Here is a 21,882-nt window from a genome sequence, read left to right as displayed (position 1 = left end):
AGGTCCCGATGGCTTCCCAGCTGAGTTCTATCAACACTTCTGCTTCATTCTAGCTCCACTCTTTCACAAAATGATAACTGAAATAAAACAAAACTTGCAATTTCCAGCCAACATGAACACAGCCAGTATATCACTCCTCCTCAAACCAAACAAAGATCCAACTCTTCCTTCTCCTTACCGTCCCATTTCTCTTCTCAATGTAGATATTAAAATCATCACTGAGGCATGAACTCACAGATTAGACAAAGTCACTCCATCCATAATTCATCCAGATCAAACCGGCTTCATCAAAGGCAGACATTCATCCACTAACACACGCAGACTGTTTCATGTAATCAATGACTCATCATTACAACACACTGGGACCATCATAGCCTCCGTGGATGCAGAAAAAGCCTTCGACAGAGTGAACTGGACATTTCTCACAAGCACATTACAGAGGTTTGGCTTTGGGGAATCATTTATTAACTGGGTTAAAATTCTACATACTTCACCGTCAGCCACTGTCATCACTAATGGACAAAGCTCACAAAGCTTCACACTGCACAGGGGACGAGGCAAGGATGCCACTCTCTCCCTCACTTTGCACCATTTCCATTGAACCGTTAGCTGCAGCCATTCGTCAGAACATCTACATGAAAGGAATTCAAACACTCAACACCCATCACAAGATCAGTCTCTATGCAGATGATCTATTGCTCTTCCTACAAAACCCCTACTCATCACTACAGGAAACTATTAAAGTCATGGAAGCATTCTCTAATATCTCCGACTACTCCATGAACTGGAGTAAATCCTCCATCCTTCCATGAGACAGTAACAGTTGGGATGGAGCAGCCCATACACCACCGATCCCTTTCTGCACAGGTGCCATCACGTGTTTGGGAATCCATATTTCCCGCAGGCTGTCAGAGCTGTTCACACTCAACTTCACTCCACTACTCAAAACAATAAATGACGACCTCCTCCGCTGGATGAAGCTACCACTATCACTCATGGGCAGAATAGCTGCAGTTAAAATGACAATACTTCCTAAAATAAATGACCTCTTCACAATGATACCATCTCAACCACTCCTGCTTCAAGTCGCTGGACTCAATCGTTACTCAATTCTACTGGAAAAATAAAACACCAAGAATTAAACTGGCCACTCTACAAAAACCAAAAACACAAGGAGGACTTGAAGCTCCACATTCTTTCACTACTCTAGCAAATAAACTTCAGTACATTCTTAAATGGATCCACCCAGCCAATCAGACAACACATGGTTAGATATAGAACAGACAGTTTGTAAGGACATTCAGATTTCTGACTTACCATTTTTAAGCCAATCTATCAAACGCCATCCTTGTTTCAATATACTAACAACAGCAGAAAACCACAAAATCACTCACATCACTTTTGCACCTTCAAATGTGACTCCCATCTGGAACAATCCTGATTTCTAAGTCACAAGACTCCTCTAAATCTCCACACATGGTCCGCTAAAGGCGTCACTCATCTGAAACACATCTTCAATAACAACACCATGGTTTCATTCCCTCACTTGGTTCAGAAGTACGGCATCAGGAGCAATCAATGTTTGGAATATCTGCAACTCAAATCATCCGTTCAATCCAAACTTACCATTAAGGCCACTAACCGAGTACTACCCCCTCAACCTCAGAATTAATTAATATCCCCTCCTCAAAAAGTTCATCTCCAAAATATGTAGAGTAATATCACAGTCTGACAAAACATCATCCATCAAGAAGATGGGAATCAGACCTGTCCATCACTCCTGATGCTGATTTCTGGAACCAAATCTGCAATAACTTCCAGTTCATGACTAAAAATGCCAATTTACAACGAATCCAGTATAAAATACTTCACAGAATTCATTACACGGGCAAAACATGTTTCAAATGGGATTCACGTCAGATATCTGTCCACATTGCACTCAGAACAGCTGGATAGCTTTGTTCACGCCACCTGGCACTGCACACCAGTTCATCACTTCTGAAGGAAACAAGTGAGTCACTGTCTGTCCTCCTGCTGCCTCGTCCCATTGTCCCCTTCACTGTGCTGACTAGGAGACATCTCACCAATACATCGGAGTAAAACAAACCGCCGATTACTCCTCGTGGCCCGAACTATCGCCAAGAACACTATCATGACCTGGAAATCAAGGAATAACACACACATCGCACACTGGAGAAACTTCATGATCGAGTATAGTTCAATGGAAAATCGAACCTCGTCCATCATATACAACAGAACACCATTCCACCTGCTCATCCCTCACTATGTTTCTGCAAACATGACTCCACCCATTCTATTAATGTTGAAATATGTATAGTATATATACCGGTATATATATATTTTCTTTGTGTATTTCTTTCACTGTTGTTGATTTGTTTTGTTTTTCTTGCCGGACAACCAATTGAAACCCACGTACATGCACACATGAACATCCATGTGCACACACACTTACCTGTTTTTCTTTTTTTTTTGGTTTGTTGTGTTTTTTTTATTATTATTATTATTTTTATATATATTTTTTCCCTCCATCTCAAAAGGCTCAAGGACATTCTCTCACACACTGACTGTAGGATGTTTGCTGGCTTTTATCCCACTGTTCTTGTCATCCTCTTGTGTTTATGTCTATGTTTTGTCTTAATGTTGTCTCGTGTCTTTCAATAAAAAATGTTTTAAAAAAATTAATAAAAAATAAAATAAAAATAACAAGGCACTCGGAGGCACTCTGAACTGTAGTAGGACTTCATTTTTTACTTTTTTCGACAGACAGGCAACTTTCACTGAAAGGAGCAACAGGGATTCAACAAACACTTTAATAAATACGGTTATGAACACGTCTAACTCGTCATGTAGCTGAAGTTTATTTTTCAACAAACAGAACGTTGATAGAAAATCTTAAAAAACTTTTCAACCAACTCAGACATCTTTAAAACTTGGGACGAATAAATGCTGATGAGTCGTATTCAACTGAATGTTCACTCTCTCACTCACTCATTCATTCACTCTCTCACTCACTCTCATTCATTCTCACTCACTCTCACTCACTCACTCTCACTCACTCACTCTCACTCACTCACTCTCATTCACTCACTCTCACTCACTCACTCTCACTCACTCACTCTCACTCACTCACTCTCACTCACTCACTCTCACTCACTCACTCTCATTCACTCACTCTCACTCACTCACTCACTCACACTCACTCACTCACACTCACTCACTCACTCACTCACTCACTCACTCTCACTCACTCACTCACTCTCACTCACTCTCATTCACTCACTCTCACTCATTCACTCACTCATTCACTCACTCTCACTCACTCACTCTCACTCGCTCACTCTCACTCGCTCACTCTCACTCGCTCACTCTCACTCGCTCACTCTCACTCGCTCACTCACTCACTCACTCACTCACTCACTCACTCTCACTCACTCATTCACTCACTCTCACTCACTCACTCTCACTCACTCACTCTCACTCATTCACTCACTCATTCACTCACTCTCACTCACTCTCACTCACTCACTCTCACTCACTCTCATTCACTCACTCTCACTCACTCTCATTCACTCACTCTCACTCGCTCACTCTCACTCGCTCACTCTCACTCGCTCACTCTCACTCGCTCACTCTCACTCGCTCACTCACTCACTCTCACTCACTCTCATTCACTCACTCTCATTCACTCACTCTCACTCACTCTCATTCACTCACTCTCACTCACTCTCATTCACTCACTCTCATTCACTCACTCTCATTCACTCACTCTCTCACTCACTCTCATTCACTCACTCACTCACTCTCATTCACTCACTCACTCACTCTCACTCACTCACTCACTCACTCACTCACTCACTCACTCACTCACTCACTCACTCACTCACTCACTCACTCACTCACTCACTCACTCTCATTCACTCACTGAGTTTCGTCCGTTTATAAAACTGTTGCTGGACGGTGTTTTTTCAGCTGTAAAAAGTGACAGAATTCTGCTGATAAAATGTGTGTGTTGAGTGTCTGTGTGTGTGTGTTCAATGTGTGTGTGTGTTGAGTGTCTGTGTGTGTGTGTTCAATGTGTGTGTGTGTGTTGAGTGTCTGTGTGTGTGTGTTCAATGTGAGTGTGTGTTGAGTGTGTGTGTGTGTGTGTTCAGTGTTTCAGTAAATAGCCTCGTCCATGTTCTCGTCACTGTCTCCTCCGAACTCCTCCCCGTTATCAAAGTAGGACATGATGTAATCCGTCTCCTGCAGACACAAAACAGGAAGAATTCATATTCATGTTTTCATAAACATGAATATTCATCGTGCTGCGTATTGTTTGAACATGTTCCGTATCGATAAATAGATATATTGTTATTATTGTATATATTATTGTTTCTATAAATGAGCTCATTTATCTATTTTATGTAAAATAGTTCATCATTAACATTCAGTTCATGATGTAAAATAACAATATAATTAAACTGATTCTATCAGACCCTGTTCTCTGATTCAACGTTTATTTACATATTAAATATCAAATACTTCTGTAGATATTTATCACTTTCAGAAATACGTCTGAGTTGATGCAGACTTGTTAAGGTGGACGTCTGAGTTGATGCAGACTTGTTAAGGTGGACGTCTGAGTTGATGCAGACTTGTTAAGGTGGACGTCTGAGTTGATGCAGACTTGTTACGGTGGACGTCTGAGTTGATGCAGACTTGTTAAGGTGGACGCCTGAGTTGATGCAGACTTGTTAAGGTGGACGTCTGAGTTGATGCAGACTTGTTAAGGTGGACGTCTGAGTTGATGCAGACTTGTTACGGTGGACGTCTGAGTTGATGCAGACTTGTTAAGGTGGACGCCTGAGTTGATGCAGACTTGTTAAGGTGGACGCCTGAGTTGATGCAGACTTGTTAAGGTGGACGTCTGAGTTGATGCAGACTTGTTACGGTGGACGTCTGAGTTGATGCAGACTTGTTATGGTGGACGTCTGAGTTGATGCAGACTTGTTAAGGTGGACGTCTGAGTTGATGCAGACTTGTTAAGGTGGACGCCTGAGTTGATGCAGACTTGTTAAGGTGGACGCCTGAGTTGATGCAGACTTGTTAAGGTGGACGCCTGAGTTGATGCAGACTTGTTAAGGTGGACGCCTGAGTTGATGCAGACTTGTTAAGGTGGACGCCTGAGTTGATGCAGACTTGTTAAGGTGGACGTCTGAGTTGATGTAGACTTGTTAAGGTGGACGTCTGAGTTGATGCAGACTTGTTAAGGTGGACGCCTGAGTTGATGCAGACTTGTTATGGTGGACGTCTGAGTTGATGCAGACTTGTTAAGGTGGACGTCTGAGTTGATGCAGACTTGTTAAGGTGGACGCCTGAGTTGATGCAGACTTGTTAAGGTGGACGTCTGAGTTGATGCAGACTTGTTAAGGTGGACGCCTGAGTTGATGCAGACTTGTTAAGGTGGACGCTTGAGTTGATGCAGACTTGTTAAGGTGGACGCTTGAGTTGATGCAGACTTGTTAAGGTGGACGCCTGAGTTGATTCATGATGTCTTACCTCCTCAAACTCTTCCCCGTCGTACTCCTCCTCTCCCTCAGCCTCCTCCTCCTCCTCTTGCTTCTTCTTCTCCTCTCCCTCCTCCTCCTCCGAGCTCTGCTGTTCCTCCTTCTTCTGCAGAGTCTAACACGGAAAACAGGGTTAAGGTGGAAATGTTTCTTTAAGAGCTCTAACAGAGATTCAAGCATCAGGATTGGTTGACTGTTGAGCTCTGCTCTCTGATTGGAGGACAGGGATCAGCTGGTGTCCGTGTGTCTGACCTCCAGTTTGAGCAGCACTTCCTCTTTTTCTTTCACTTTCTTCTTCTTCTGACCCGACTGAAGTCTGTCAGAGCGGCTGACCGTTGCTGAGACACCTGACAGACAGAGCAGGACGTCAACACACCCACAGTCATCAATACAGAGTACCTCGTGTCCTGTGTGTACTCAGAGTACTGTGTGTACTGACTGTCTCTTGAAGGTTTCTTCAGTCTGAGTTCTTTCGGGAATTTTTTCCAGACTGAAAGAAGAAAATATTTTATATAAAGATTGTTAATAACAGAAATAAATTATAGATAGATAGATAGATATACATGTATATATATATGTGTATGTGTATACATACATACATACATACATACATACATACATACATACATACATACATACATACATACATACATATATATATATATACATACATGTATATATACACATACATGTATATATACACATACATACATACATACATACATACATATATATATATATACATACATGTATATATACACATACATGTATATATACACATACATGTATATATACACATACATGTATATATACATGTATATGTATATATATATATATATATATATACACATGTATATATGTATATATATATATATACATACATGTATATATATACATATATATACATACATGTATATATATACATACATGTATATATATACATACATGTATATATATACATACATACATGTATATATATATATATACATACATGTATATATATATACACATGTATACATATATACATATATAACAATCTCTACATATAATGAGACATGTATATATATATACATACATGTATATATATATATACATACATGTATATATATACATGTATGTATATATATATATATATATGTATATATATACATACATATACATATATGTATATGTATATATATATATATATATGTATATATAGATAGATATATCTATAGATATATATATATATGTATATGTATATATAGATAGATAGATATATCTATAGATATATATATGTATATATAGATAGATAGATATATCTATAGATATATATATATATGTATATGTATATATAGATAGATAGATATATCTATAGATATATATATGTATATATAGATAGATAGATATATCTATAGATATATATATATATGTATATGTATATATAGATATATAGATATATCCACGGGATTCCGGAAATCATTTAACGTTACAGCCAACGCGTCTGCAAGTATAGATCTCCCCACTTAGCCTCTCGGTGACTAAAAGGAAAATTGCAGCTGGTCACCTACAGAGACTATTATATATAGATTATGATATATAGAGATTATTATATATAGAGACTATTATATATAGAGACTATTATATAGAGACTATTATATAGAGAGACTATTATATATAGATATTATATATATATATAGATATATATATATATTATATATATATATATCTATATATATAGAGATTATATATAGAGATTATTATATGTAGAGATTGTTATATATATATATAGAGATTATTATATATCGAGATTATTATATATAGACTATTATATATCGAGACTATTATATAGAGATTATTATATATAGACTATTATATATAGAGACTATTATATAGAGATTATTATATATAGAGATTATTATATATAGAGATTATTATATGGAGACTGTTATATATAGAGATTATTATATATAGAGATTATATAAATATATAGAGATTATATATAGAGATTATTATATATAGAGATTATATATATATATATAGAGATTATATATAGAGATTATTATATATAGAGATTATTATATATAGAGATTATTATACATAGAGACTATTATATATAGACTATTATATATAGAGACTATTATATATAGAGACTATTATATGTAGATTATTATATATAGAGACTATTATATATAGAGACTATTATATATAGAGACTATTATATGTAGAGATTATTATATATAGAGACTAGTATATGTAGAGACTATTATATGTACAGATTATTATATGTACAGATTATTATATGTAGAGACTATTATATATAGAGATTATATATATATATATATATATATATAGAGATTATATATAGAGATTATTATATGGAGAGGCATATATATATATATATATATAGAGATTATTATATCTAGAGATTATTATATATAGAGACTATTATATATAGAGATTATTATATAGAGACTATTATATATAGAGATTATAATATAGAGACTATTATTATATATATATATATGAGAGTATGAGAGTATGTATATATATATGTATATATATATATATATATATATATATATATATATATATATATATATATATATATATATATATATATATATATATATATATATATATATATATATATATATATATATATATATATATATATATATATATATATATATATATATATATATATATATAGAGAGAGAGATTATTGTCTGACCTGGATTCCAGTCCGTCAGTCCGTCCGTCTGCTCGTTGCTGTGATATTTGTCAGAGTATCTCTCCACATCTGGACAGGAAACACAGGATGAAGACCTTCACAATAAAAGTGTTGATTGATCAGCTGATCCAGGACTTTCTGTGTGTGTGTGTGTGTGTGACCTCTCCGTGCAGCAGCTGGCTGGATGAAGAAGGGCAGAGTCTTCATGGCTCCTCTGAACTCCTGTTTGAGAGCCAACAGATACTCCGCCTCCTCTCCACCTGTCAGGGGGAGGGGCTTCTGCTCCATCACCTGAGTGAGAGAGAGTGAGTGAGTGTGTGTGTAAGAGAGTGTGAGAGTGTGTGTGAGTGAGTGTGAGAGTGTGTGTGTGAGAGTGTGTGTGTGAGAGTGTGTGTGAGTGTGAGAGTGTGTGTGAGTGAGTGTGAGAGAGTGAGTGAGTGAGTGTGAGCGAGTGAGTGAGTGTGTGTGTGAGAGAGTGTGAGTGAGTGTGAGAGTGTGTGTGAGTGAGTGTGAGAGTGTGTGTGTGAGAGTGTGAGAGTGTGTGTGTGAGAGTGTGTGTGAGTGTGAGAGTGTGTGAGTGAGTGTGAGAGAGTGAGTGTGTGTGTGAGAGTGAGTGAGAGTGAGTGTGTGAGTGAGTGTGTGAGTGAGTGTGTGTGAGAGTGTGAGAGTGTGTGTGTGTGTGAGAGTGAGTGAGTGAGTGAGTGAGTGTGAGAGTGAGTGTGAGAGTGAGTGAGAGAATGAGTGTGTGTGTGTGTGAGAGTGTGTGTGAGTGAGTGTGAGAGTGTGTGTGTGAGAGTGTGAGAGTGTGTGTGTGAGAGTGTGTGTGAGTGTGAGAGTGTGTGAGTGAGTGTGAGAGAGTGAGTGTGTGTGTGAGAGTGAGTGTGTGAGTGAGTGTGTGAGTGAGTGTGTGAGTGAGTGTGTGTGAGAGTGTGTGAGTGTGAGAGTGTGTGTGTGTGTGAGAGTGAGTGAGTGAGTGAGTGAGTGTGTGAGTGAGTGTGAGAGTGAGTGAGTGTGAGAGTGAGTGTGAGAGTGTGTGAGAGTGTGTGTGTGTGTGTGTGAGTGTGTGTGTGAGTGAGTGTGAGAGAGTGAGTGTGAGTGTGTGTGTGTGTGTGAGTGAGTGTGAGAGTGAGTGAGTGTGAGAGTGAGTGTGAGAGTGTGTGAGAGTGTGTGTGTGTGTGTGTGAGTGTGTGTGTGTGTGTGAGTGAGTGTGAGTGAGTGAGTGTGAGAGTGAGTGTGAGAGTGAGTGAGAGAATGAGTGTGTGTGTGTGTGAGAGTGTGTGTGTGTGTGTGTGAGTGTGTGTGTGTGTGTGAGTGAGTGTGAGAGAGTGAGTGTGAGTGTGTGTGTGTGTGTGAGAGTGAGTGAGTGAGCGAGTGAGTGTGAGTGAGAGTGTGAGAGTGAGTGTGTGAGTGTGTGTGTGAGAGTGAGTGAGAGAATGAGTGTGTGAGAGAATGAGTGTGTGAGTGTGAGAGAGTGAGTGAGTGAGTGTGTGTGTGTGTGTGAGAGTGAGTGAGTGTGTGTGTGAGAGTGTGTGTGAGTGTGAGAGTGAGTGAGAGAATGAGTGAGTGAGTGTGAGAGAGTGAGTGAGTGTGTGTGTGAGAGTGAGTGAGTGTGTGTGTGAGTGTGTGAGTGAGTGTGTGTGAGAGTGAGTGAGTGTGAGAGTGTGTGTGAGAGTGTGTGTGTGTGTGAGAGTGAGTGTGTGAGAGTGAGTGAGTGAGTGTGAGTGTGTGTGAGAGAGTGTGAGTGAGAGTGAGCGTGTGAGTGAGTGTGTGAGAGTGAGTGTGTGAGAGTGAGTGAGTGTGAGAGTGTGTGTGAGAGTGTGTGTGAGAGTGTGTGTGTGTGTGAGAGTGTGTGTGTGTGTGAGTGAGTGTGTGTGAGAGTGAGTGAGAGTGAGTGTGTGAGTGAGTGTGTGAGTGAGTGTGTGTGAGAGTGAGTGAGTGTGAGAGTGTGTGTGAGAGTGTGTGTGTGTGTGAGAGTGAGTGTGTGAGAGTGAGTGAGTGAGTGTGAGTGTGTGTGAGAGAGTGTGAGTGAGAGTGAGCGTGTGAGTGAGTGTGTGAGAGTGAGTGTGTGAGAGTGAGTGAGTGTGAGAGTGTGTGTGAGAGTGTGTGTGAGAGTGTGTGTGTGTGTGAGAGAGTGTGTGTGTGTGTGAGTGAGTGTGTGTGAGAGTGAGTGAGAGTGAGTGTGTGAGTGAGTGTGTGAGTGAGTGTGTGTGAGAGTGAGTGAGTGTGAGAGTGTGTGTGAGAGTGTGTGTGTGTGTGAGAGTGAGTGTGTGAGAGTGAGTGAGTGTGAGTGAGAGAGTGTGAGTGAGAGTGAGCGTGTGAGTGAGTGTGTGAGAGTGAGTGTGTGAGAGTGAGTGAGTGTGAGAGTGTGTGTGAGAGTGTGTGTGAGAGTGTGTGTGAGAGTGTGTGTGTGTGTGAGAGTGTGTGTGTGTGTGTGAGTGAGTGTGTGTGAGAGAGTGTGAGTGAGTGTGAGAGTGTGTGTGTGTGTGTGAGAGTGAGTGTGTGAGAGTGAGTGAGTGTGAGTGTGTGTGTGAGTGAGGTTGTGAGTGAGTGAGTGTGAAAGTGTGTGAGAGAGTGAGAGTGTGTGTGAGTGTGTGTGTGAGAGTGAGTGAGAGAATGAGTGAGTGAGTGTGAGAGAGTGAGTGAGAGTGTGTGTGAGAGTGAGTGAGAGTGAGTGAGTGTGAGAGTGAGTGAGTGTGAGAGTGTGTGTGAGAGTGAGTGAGTGTGAGTGTGTGTGAGAGAGTGTGAGTGAGTGTGAGAGTGTGTGTGTGTGTGTGAGAGTGAGTGTGTGAGAGTGAGTGAGTGTGAGTGTGTGTGTGAGTGAGGTTGTGAGTGAGTGTGAAAGTGTGTGAGAGAGTGAGAGAGTGTGAGAGAGTGAGAGTGTGTGTGAGTGTGTGTGTGTGAGAGTGAGTGAGAGAATGAGTGTGTGAGAGAATGAGTGAGTGAGTGTGAGAGAGTGAGTGAGTGTGTGTGTGAGAGAAAGTGAGTGTGTGAGTGAGTGTGTGAGTGAGTGTGTGTGAGAGTGAGAGTGTGTGTGAGTGTGTGTGTGTGTGAGAGTGAGTGAGTGTGTGTGAGAGAGTGTGAGTGAGTGTGAGAGTGTGTGTGTGTGTGAGAGTGAGTGTGTGAGAGTGAGTGAGTGTGAGTGTGTGTGTGAGTGAGTGTGTGTGTGAGTGAGGTTGTGAGTGAGTGAGTGTGAAAGTGTGTGAGAGAGTGAGAGAGTGTGAGAGAGTGAGAGTGTGTGTGAGTGTGTGTGTGAGTGAGCATGTGAGTGAGTGAGTGTGAGAGTGTGTGTTCGAGTGAGTGAGAGTGAGTGTGTGTGTGAGTGAGCATGTGTGAGAGTGAGTGTGAGAGTGAGTGTGAAAGTGTGTGTTCGAGTGAGAGAGTGAGAGAGTGTGTGAGTGAGCGTGTGAGTGAGTGAGTGTCTCACAGGAAACAGAGGTGTAGGTTGTTGTATTGATGGAGGTAAACTGTCTCCTCTGTTGATGCCGACTGCCTCCACACTGAAACTCATCATCCTCCGACCACGCCCACCTGCTCGACCCGCCATCACACCTGGACCGGGTCAGACTGGACCAGCAGCTGGTTGGAGGTGAATCTGGATCCTGGCAGACCATACGTAGAAAAGATGAAACGTTATTGAACGGAGCATTTTATCTCGTTAATTCTGATGAAACCAGAAGAAAGCAGAAAACACAAATACTGCTACAATACTCACTACTATCAAGAGATGAATGAATGATGTAGAGAAACTACGTTCTGCATTCTGACCCTGTTCACGCTGTAAACCCTGAAACATGAAGAGAACTGTGACGTGTGACGACATCAATGAGACTTCTTAGAGAGGATTCTAGAAACACACACACACCTGAGGAGGAGCGAGTTCACAGCTGTCAGTTAAACAACCTGATGTGGTCCTCACACATCTGCAGCCTGGTGAAGAAGATGAAGGGCTGTTACTTTCACAGAGGAGCAACAGAAGCATGACAGACTCATGAGGCGTTCAGGGTCCAGGAGAGGAGAGCTCCACAGCCACCAGGACATCATCTACTGTGCTTCAGAGTTCAAGAGACTTGCACCAGCAGACTTCAGATCAGCTTCTGTCCTCTGTGAGGCTCCTACAATACATGTGAGCACATCTGCATTCTCCTTGTAGAACTGATCAGATAGAAGAACCTTTTCATGTTTCAACGTCCAGAGCGATGTGTGTGTGTGTGTTGTGTGTGTCTCTTTAAGAGAGGAGACAGAGGGTTCTAGAGCAATGATTCTCAACTGGTGGGTCGCGACCTAAAAGTTGGTCGCGGACCCGTTTTCAGTGGGTCGCGGGCCTTTGCCTGACAAAAAAAAAAGAAAAGTGATTTTATTTTGAAGGGCATTTTTTATGCAGCGGAATTATTCCAGCATTTACGGCACTTGTTCAGTGGTGCAGGAAAAACACGACCAATGCGTTGTGAATCACATCACGCGATGAAGCTCAGCCAATCAAATATGAGTATTCTGACGAGTTTCCTGACTCAGTGAGATGTTCACACACACCGTGACACACGGGGAGAGACGAGGACACAGAGACAGAGCAGGACTGTTTATTGAAGTGTGAGTCGTGAAAGTCAAATCATAGGACGAGAGAAAAGAGAGAAATGTCCAGAGAGACCAGAGTCACTAGACTCTGAAGAATTCACCTCTCTGTCTGTCCAGTCAAACACTAATTTCTCTTTTTAGAAGATGAGAAAAATATAATATTGTGGCTTTTCACTTCATCCTGAATGAACTGAATTTAAAGCTGCAGGACAATTCAGTGAAAATTATTTTGCTAAAATTAATTTCGTTAAGTAATTTATTTTTGAATCCAGCCGTTATTTTACTTGAAATGAGAAGAACATTTGTTCATGTATTTCTATGTATTATTTATAATCCATCCAGTTAAATTTGAAAAATCAGAATAATAATTGTTAAAATACAATTGATGTGTACTTTCTTTATTTGATTTGACAGTTGTTTACTACACAGAGACGTTACTACTACTAGATTTCTTGAATATAGATATACCCAAATTATATATATAATTAGGGTCGTGGGTCCCAGCTTGTCATTAAGGGGTGATGGTGGGTCCCACAGCCAGACCAGTTGAGAACCACTGCTCTAGAGGGTTCCAGAAGGTTGGCGCTCACAGGAGTCTGTTATCTGAAACAGCCCATAAGAGTCTCCTCCTCTCAGGGTTCACATTAACTCTCCCTTCATACTGATGGTGCTGAGGTGTATTTAGTAGGATTTATAGCACCCTAGAGAGGGACAGTAGAATGTTAGTAAGTATGTGGTATATTACTTTGTACTTGTAAAACATGTCAAAGTATTTGGAACATCGCAAGAATATTTATCAAACGTATAATATGTTTACCGTAGAAGTGTTGAGCCATTAAAGACGATCATTGAATGCATTAAACTGTGAAGAACAGTCCATAGGGACAGACTGGGATTTCAGGGACGACCATGACCAGAGGAGGAAGTAGAGGCGGGGCCTAACAGAGGGAGGGACGAGCAGAAGGAGCGACGGACCAACAGCCAATAGGTCACGCGAGGGCGGTCAGCTGACTGAAGCCAGGAGGAGGAGCTGGATTTAAGCCTGAGACAGAGTAACCAGTCCTTTCAGTTCATCCTAACCAAAACGTTCCCTGGACACGGACGAGGTGTGATTAAATACATAAAACACTGAATGACTGATATAACATTAGTTAAGAGCAAGTGGCGGACCGTATGTTGATAAATTATCATTTTGCTCGACAGAGATCAAATCCTGGTCGTTGCGATCTTTCCATAAATATATTTCCATAAATATTTTTTTCAATGTATTTTCTTCATACGAGGCTGTGATGTGGTCTCACTGATACAATCAATATATGTGAGATGTGTTTATAGATCTCAGCAACATGTGAGACGATGTGGAGACAGAGGCAGGAAGTGAAGTTAGCTGGTTGAGCTAACACTAGCTGCTAGTTAAGTTAGCATCGTGCTAACCTTCAGTCTTTATATTCCGGAAGTTACAGCTTCTTCTTCTTCTCCTCGTCGGACTCCACAGAGTTTAAACAGATCATTCTGCAGACAGAACCACATCTTTGTTTACATCCAACACCGCGCCATTTTCTTTCTTCTACTGCTGCGTTTGCTGCTGCTGCTGCTGCTTCTTCTTCTGTGGTGTTTAACGGCAGCTTGCATCCTTTTTGTTGCATTACTGCCATCTTCCGGTGTCAGTCAGTTTCTACGTTCCCACTAAACGTTCCAGTGCCTCGTGCTGTTGCTCTGGAGTGAATAAACATTATTTTATTTATTAGGTGTGAAACACACCTGACCTGACTTCAGACTAACGAGTCACTGCAAATAAGGACTCTGTTGGTCTGTGTTCATCAAACCACTCCAGGGCCAAAATAATTGCATACAATTCAACAGCTAAAGTGCGTTTAAGTATTTCACATTTGTGACTAGGAACTGCAACAGCAGATCCTGTTCTGTCTACATGCTCCGAGTAGTTCTGATCTGTGTACTCATAGAACTCACTCACTAAATCACTATTTTTACGTCTTCCCTTCATTTGCAGCACGTCTGGTTCTTTAACCAGAGGTGGACGTGGAGTTACGGTCCAACTGACAGCAGCACAGCTCGAGAGACTCCTCGGCTTCTTGTCTTTGGTACAATGTCAGGGTTTTCGTTGGATGATTATCTTCATGACCGCTCAGATTTATCCAATAATTAACCAACAGTTGTTTTGAAGACACACAGGTGATGTTCTTACTGCACATGTACACCCTGAGGGCCCTGGTCTGAGAACTGAACCATGTGCTACACTACTATAATATCATCTGGATTTAATTAGAGCTCTGTACATGCTCCCCATCCAACCCGACCAGACATCGCATTACATTTCTCCATATCTGCCCCCTCCCTCTGGAACTCTCTCCCCAAAAACATTCGAGATTGCACTGACCTTTCCACATTCAAATCACAAATCAAAACTCACCTGTTCACAACTGCTTTTACCGTGTGACTATTATTGTGTACTCTGTTTTCAGTGTATTGTTTTTATATATGATGATTTTAATGTAAAGTGTCTTTGAGTGTCATGAAAAGCGCTATATAAATTAAATGTATTATTATTATTATTATTATTATTATTATTTATAACTTTGTTAATGTGGTCGTTCCATGTTAATCTGCTGACTCAACAATTTCTAACTTGTTTTCATACAGATTCAGCTGAACGTTTCCCTTACTTCTCCGTCTCATAAAGAACATTACTTTTGTTTTTTCAAATGACAATTTAAATCCCCATTTCTTCCCCCATATTTCAACTTGTTTTATGCCTTCATGCAGTTTTTGAACAAGTTCCAAATTTCTTCGTTTTTTCCATAAGGCCCCAACATCTGCAGATAATTACCTTCTCACATCTGGTGACAGCGTCCCAAAGATCAAGTCATTTATTGCATTGAGAATAATATAATACTGACCTCACCGACTACTGACCACACGACTACTGACCTCACCGACTACTGACCACACTGACCACACGACTACTGACCTCAACGACTACTGACCTCACTAACCTCACGACTACTGACCTCACCGACTACTGACCACACGACTACTGACCACACTGACCACACTGACCACACGACTACTGACCACACTGACCACACGACTACTGACCTCACTGACTACTGACCACACTGACCTCACCGACTACTGACCACATGACTACTGACCTCACCGACTACTGACCTCACTGACCTCACGACGACTGACCTCACCGACTACTGACCACACTGACCACACCGACAACTGACCAGACCGACTACTGACCACACCGACTACTGACCTCACTGACTACACAGACTACTGACCATACCGACTGCTGACCACACCGACTACTGACCTCACGACTACTGACCACACCGACTACTGACCACACGACTACTGACCTCACCGACTACACCGACTACTGACCACACTGATTACTGCCCTCACAGACTACACTGACTACTGACCACACAACTACTGACCTCACCGACTACTGACCACACCGACTGCTGACCACACCAACTACTGACCTCACCGACTACTGACCACACCCACTACACCGACTACTGACCACACCGACTACTGACCTCACCGACTACACCGACTACTGACCACACAGACTACTGACCTCACCGACTGCTGACCTCACCGACTACACCGACTACTGACCACACCGACGACTGACCACACCGACTACTGACCTCACCGACGACTGACCACACCGACTACTGACCACACCGACTACACCGACTACTGACCACACTGACTACTGACCTCACCGACTACTGACCACACCGACTACACCGACTACTGACCTCACAGACTACTGACCACACCGATGACTGACCTCACAGACTACTGACCTCACTGGCCTCACCGACTACTGACCACACCGACTACTGACCTCACAGACTACTGACCACACCGACTACACCGACTACTGACCTCACATACTACTGACCTCACCGACTACACCGACTACTGACCACACAGACTACTGACCTCACCGACTACTGACCACACAGACTACTGACCTCACCGACTACTGACCACACTGACTACTGACCTCACCGACTGCTGACCTCACCGACTACTGACCTCACAGACTACACCGACTACTGACCACACAGACTACTGACCACACCGACTACTGACCTCACCGACGACTGACCACACCGACTACTGACCACACCGACTACACGACTACTGATCACACCGACTACTGACCTCACAGACTACTGACCACACCGACTACTGACCTCACAGACTACTGACCTCACCGACTACTAACCACACCGACTACTGACCTCCCGACTACTGACCTCACCGACTACTGACCACACCGACTACACCGACTACTGACCACACCGACTACTGACCTCTACTGACTGAATGTTGTTTGATTGGCGCCCCCGTGTCTGCTCCTAATCTCTTTTTAAGAATGTTGTTTGATTGGCGCCCCCGTGTCTGCTCCTAATCTCTTCTCAAGAATGTTGTTTGATTGGCGCCCCCGTGTCTGCTCCTAATCTCTTTTTAAGAATGTTGTTTGATTGGCGCCCCCGTGTCTGCTCCTAATCTCTTCTCAAGAATGTTGTTTGATTAGCGCCCCCGTGTCTGCTCCTAATCTCTTTTTAAGAATGTTGTTTGATTGGCGCCCCCGTGTCTGCTCCTAATCTCTTCTCAAGAATGTTGTTTGATTGGCGCCCCCGTGTCTGTTCCTAATCTCTTTTTAAGAATGTTGTTTGATTGGCGCCCCCGTGTCTGCTCCTAATCTCTTCTCAAGAATGTTGTTTGATTGGCGCCCCCGTGTCTGCTCCTAATCTCTTCTCAAGAATGTTGTTTGATTAGCGCCCCCGTGTCTGCTCCTAATCTCTTCTCAAGAATGTTGTTTGATTGGCGCCCCCGTGTCTGCTCCTAATCTCTTTTTAAGAATGTTGTTTGATTAGCGCCCCCGTGTCTGCTCCTAATCTCTTCTCAAGAATGTTGTTTGATTGGCGCCCCCGTGTCTGCTCCTAATCTCTTCTCAAGAATGTTGTTTGATTGGCGCCCCCGTGTCTGCTCCTAATCTCTTTTTAAGAATGTTGTTTGATTGGCGCCCCGTGTCTGCTCCTAATCTCTTTTTAAGAATGTTGTTTGATTGGCGCCCCCGTGTCTGCTCCTAATCTCTTCTCAAGAATGTTGTTTGATTAGCGCCCCTGTATCTGCTCCTAATCTCTTCTCAAGAATGTTGTTTGATTGGCGCCCCTGTATCTGCTCCTAATCTCTTCTCAAGAATGTTGTTTGGTACCAGAATATGTGTTACATATTAACTGTTTACTTGTGATATGAGGTTTTACGTCTCAAATGATTCTGGATATTTTGACATAAGAGGAACACTCGTGTTTACTGCAATCATGGAAGTTAAGATTGTAACACAGTTGGATTCACAAGTTATATGATGGTTTTCTTCAACAATATCATATCATATCATACCATATCATATCCACATCATATCATATCATATCCATATCACATCATATCATATCCATATCATATCCACATCATATCATATCATATATCAAATCCATATCATATCACATCCATATCATATATCATATCCATATCATATCACATCCATTTCATATCATATCCATATCATATCACATCCATATCATATATCAAATCCATATCATATCATATCCATATCATATATCATATCCATATCATATCACATCCATATCATATATCAAATCCATATCATATCATATATCATGTCATATCATATCATATCACATCCATATCATATCATACCATATCATACCATATCATATCCACATCATATCATATCATATCCATATCACATCATATCATATATAAAATCCATATCATATCATACCATATCATATCCACATCATATCACATCATATCATACCATATCATATATCAAATCCATATCATATCACATCCATATCATATCATATATCATGTCATATTATATGATATATCCATTATATGATATATCCATTGCCAGACTCCGACCGTCACTCTCGGAGTCTGTTGCTGAAACCCTGGTCCATGCATTTGTCACCTCCCGCTTGGACTACTGCAATGGTGTCCTGTTCGGGGTACCCAACAAAACCCTGGACAGGCTCCAGTATGTACAAAACTCTGCCGCCAGGGTTCTCACGCACACAAAGCCCTGGCAGCACATCACCCCCACCCTCATCAACCTCCACTGGCTCCCGGTCAAGTCCCGCATCTCATACAAGATCCTGCTCCTCACCTACAAGTCCCTCCATGCCCATGCCCCCTAGTACCTATCGGACCTCCTCCGCCCACATGCCCCTCCCCGGAGCCTGCGGTCTTCAGACTCTGGCCTGCTTACCACCGCCCGCACCAAACTGCGAACCTTCGGGGACAGAGCTTTCAGTGTGGCAGCCCCCACCCTCTGGAACTCTCTCCCTGCGGTGATCCGCAACATCTCCACTCTGGATGCCTTCAAAAGGGCCCTCAAGTCCCATCTGTTCGCCAAGGCTTTCGGCCCCTAGTTTACTTGTTCTGTTTTTCTGACTGTTTGTCTAAACTGTTTTTGTCTAAACTGTTACTCTTGTAAAGCGGCCTTGGGTCCCCTGAAAGGCGCTATATAAAGTTATTATTATTATTATTATTATATCATATCCATATCATATCATATCATACCATATCATATCACATCATATCATATCCATATCATATCCATATCCATATAATATCCATATCATATCATATCACATCATATCCATATCCATATGATATCCATATCATATGATATCCATATCATATCATACCATATCATATCACATCATATATCATATCCATATCATATCATATCATATCACATCATATCATATCCATATCATATCCATATCCATATAATATCCATATCATATCATATCATATCACATCATATCCATATCCATATCATATCCATATCATATGATATCCATATCATACCATATCATATCACATCATATCATATCACATCATATCATATCACATATCCATATAATATCCATATCATATGATATCATATGATATCACATCATATCCATATCCATATCCATATCATATGATATCCATATCATATCATACCATATCATATCACATCATATCATATCATATCCATATCCATATCATATCATATCATATCATGTCATATCATATCCATATCATATCCATATCCATATCATATCCATATCCATATCCATATCATATCATACCATATCATATCACATCATATCATATCATATCCATATCATATCATATCATATCACATCATATCATATCACATATCCATATCATATCCATATCATATCCATATCATATGATATCATATCATATCACATCATATCCATATCCATATCATATCCATATCATATGATATCCATATCATATCATACCATATCATATCACATCATATCATATCATATCCATATCCATATCATATCATGTCATATCATGTCATATCATATCATATCATATCATGTCATATCATATCCATATCATATCCATATCCATATCCATATCCATATATCATATCATATCCATATCCATATCCATATCATATCATTTCCATATCATATCATATCCATATCCATATCCATATCATATCATATCATATCATATCATATCATATCATATCCATATCCATATATCATATCCATATATCATATCCATATCCATATCATATTATATCCATATCATATCATATCATATCATATCATATCCATATCCATATATCATATCCATATCCATATCATATCATATCATATCCATATCATATCCATATCATATCCATATCCATATCCATATATCATATCATATCATATCCATATCCATATCCATATCATATCATATCATATCATATCCATATCCATATCCATATCATATCAATTCATATCCACATCCATATCATATCCATATCCATATCATATCCATATCCATATCCATATCATATCAATTCATATCCACATCCATATCATATCCATATCCATATCATATCCATATCCATATCCATATATCATATCATATCCATATCCATATCCATATCATATCATATCATATCCATATCCATATCCATATCATATCATATCATATCCATATCATATCCATATCCATATCCATATCATATCATATCATATCCATATCATATCCATATCCATATCCATATCATATCATATCATATCATATCATATCATATCCATATCATATCCATATCCATATCCATATCATATCATATCATATCATATCATATCATATCCATATCCATATCCATATCCATATCATATCAATTCATATCCACATCCATATCATATCATATCTTGAGGAAAACTCTTTCTTTATTAACCTTTGTTCTCTCATCTTCTGGACATAAAGTTGAATCAGAGGTTCTTTAATCCACTGTGACCTTCTGACATCTGTTGTTTCTCTCAATAATTCATCTTTCGTTGTCATAACTTCATGACATACCATATCATATCATATCCATATCCATATCATATATCATATCTCAGGGAGTCATCGCTATTGAGTTGACAAAAACTCTGGTGAACCAAGAGCTTTGTTGACCTTGATATTAAGCATTAAACTAGTCCTCCCTCTGCTGTGAAACAGAAGAGGAAGTAAAGACACATTCACAACACGTGTTGATCAGGAACATGCTAATTAAATGTGACTGACCCCTCCCCCACTCACAGGCTCCTCCCCCTCTGCCCGTCCCCGTGACACATACTGTACTTGATGTTTGGATCATTGGCCTATAATGTGATGGGTTACTTCATCTTTCAGAGGTACTGTTGTACTTTCACTGTGTACTACATACTGTACTACATCTCAGGAGTACATGGATACATATCTTTACATCTTCTCTCTTTCTGTCCTCCATGTTTTCTTCATGTCATTATAATCCAGCAGGTCCTCAGCTGTGACCCCCCCCCCCCCCCCCCCTCACCTGACCTCAGGGTCAAAGCCCCGCCCCTTCCCATATGACCCCTCCCCCACTCACAGGCTCCTCCCCCTCCGCCC

General features: G+C 40.7%; 1 protein-coding gene across 2 annotated transcripts; it reads right to left on the bottom strand.

Annotated features, from left to right (window-relative positions):
• Positions 1-2,856: 2,856 nt before the first annotated feature.
• Positions 2,857-14,423, bottom strand: polr3glb (RNA polymerase III subunit GL b). Of its 2 annotated transcripts, XM_079275846.1 has the most exons (10): positions 14,287-14,423; positions 12,143-12,207; positions 11,993-12,064; positions 11,705-11,879; positions 8,442-8,571; positions 8,281-8,349; positions 6,007-6,057; positions 5,820-5,914; positions 5,560-5,682; positions 2,857-4,263 (listed from the first exon to the last, which is right to left on the bottom strand). In XM_079275846.1, the coding sequence occupies exons 4-10, from the start codon at positions 11,822-11,824 to the stop codon at positions 4,177-4,179; spliced, it is 675 nt and encodes a 224-aa protein (XP_079131972.1). In that variant the 5' UTR covers positions 11,825-11,879; positions 11,993-12,064; positions 12,143-12,207; positions 14,287-14,423; the 3' UTR covers positions 2,857-4,176. The 2 variants fall into 2 exon arrangements, with proteins under 2 accessions (XP_079131972.1, XP_079131973.1); XM_079275847.1 differs by lacking the exons at positions 11,993-12,064; positions 12,143-12,207 and having other exon boundaries at positions 14,287-14,414.
• Between the last annotated feature and the right edge of the window lie 7,459 nt (positions 14,424-21,882).

Source organism: Melanostigma gelatinosum, assembly GCF_949748355.1.
Source record: "Melanostigma gelatinosum genome assembly, chromosome: 9".
Lineage (NCBI taxonomy): Eukaryota > Metazoa > Chordata > Actinopteri > Perciformes > Zoarcidae > Melanostigma > Melanostigma gelatinosum.
This window is presented reverse-complemented; position numbering and strand designations above follow the sequence as displayed.

Excerpts from the sequence above, each read along its gene's own strand:
- polr3glb (XM_079275846.1), bottom strand. The coding sequence starts at position 11,824 with ATGGCGGGTCGAGCAGGTGGGCGTGGTCGGAGGATGATGAGTTTCAGT. Across the intron at positions 8,572-11,704 it reads AACCTACACCTCTGTTTCCT|GTGATGGAGCAGAAGCCCCT; the intron begins GTGAGACACTCA and ends TCTCTCACTCAG. Across the intron at positions 6,058-8,280 it reads ACTGACGGACTGGAATCCAG|TCTGGAAAAAATTCCCGAAA; the intron begins GTCAGACAATAA and ends TTCTTCTTTCAG.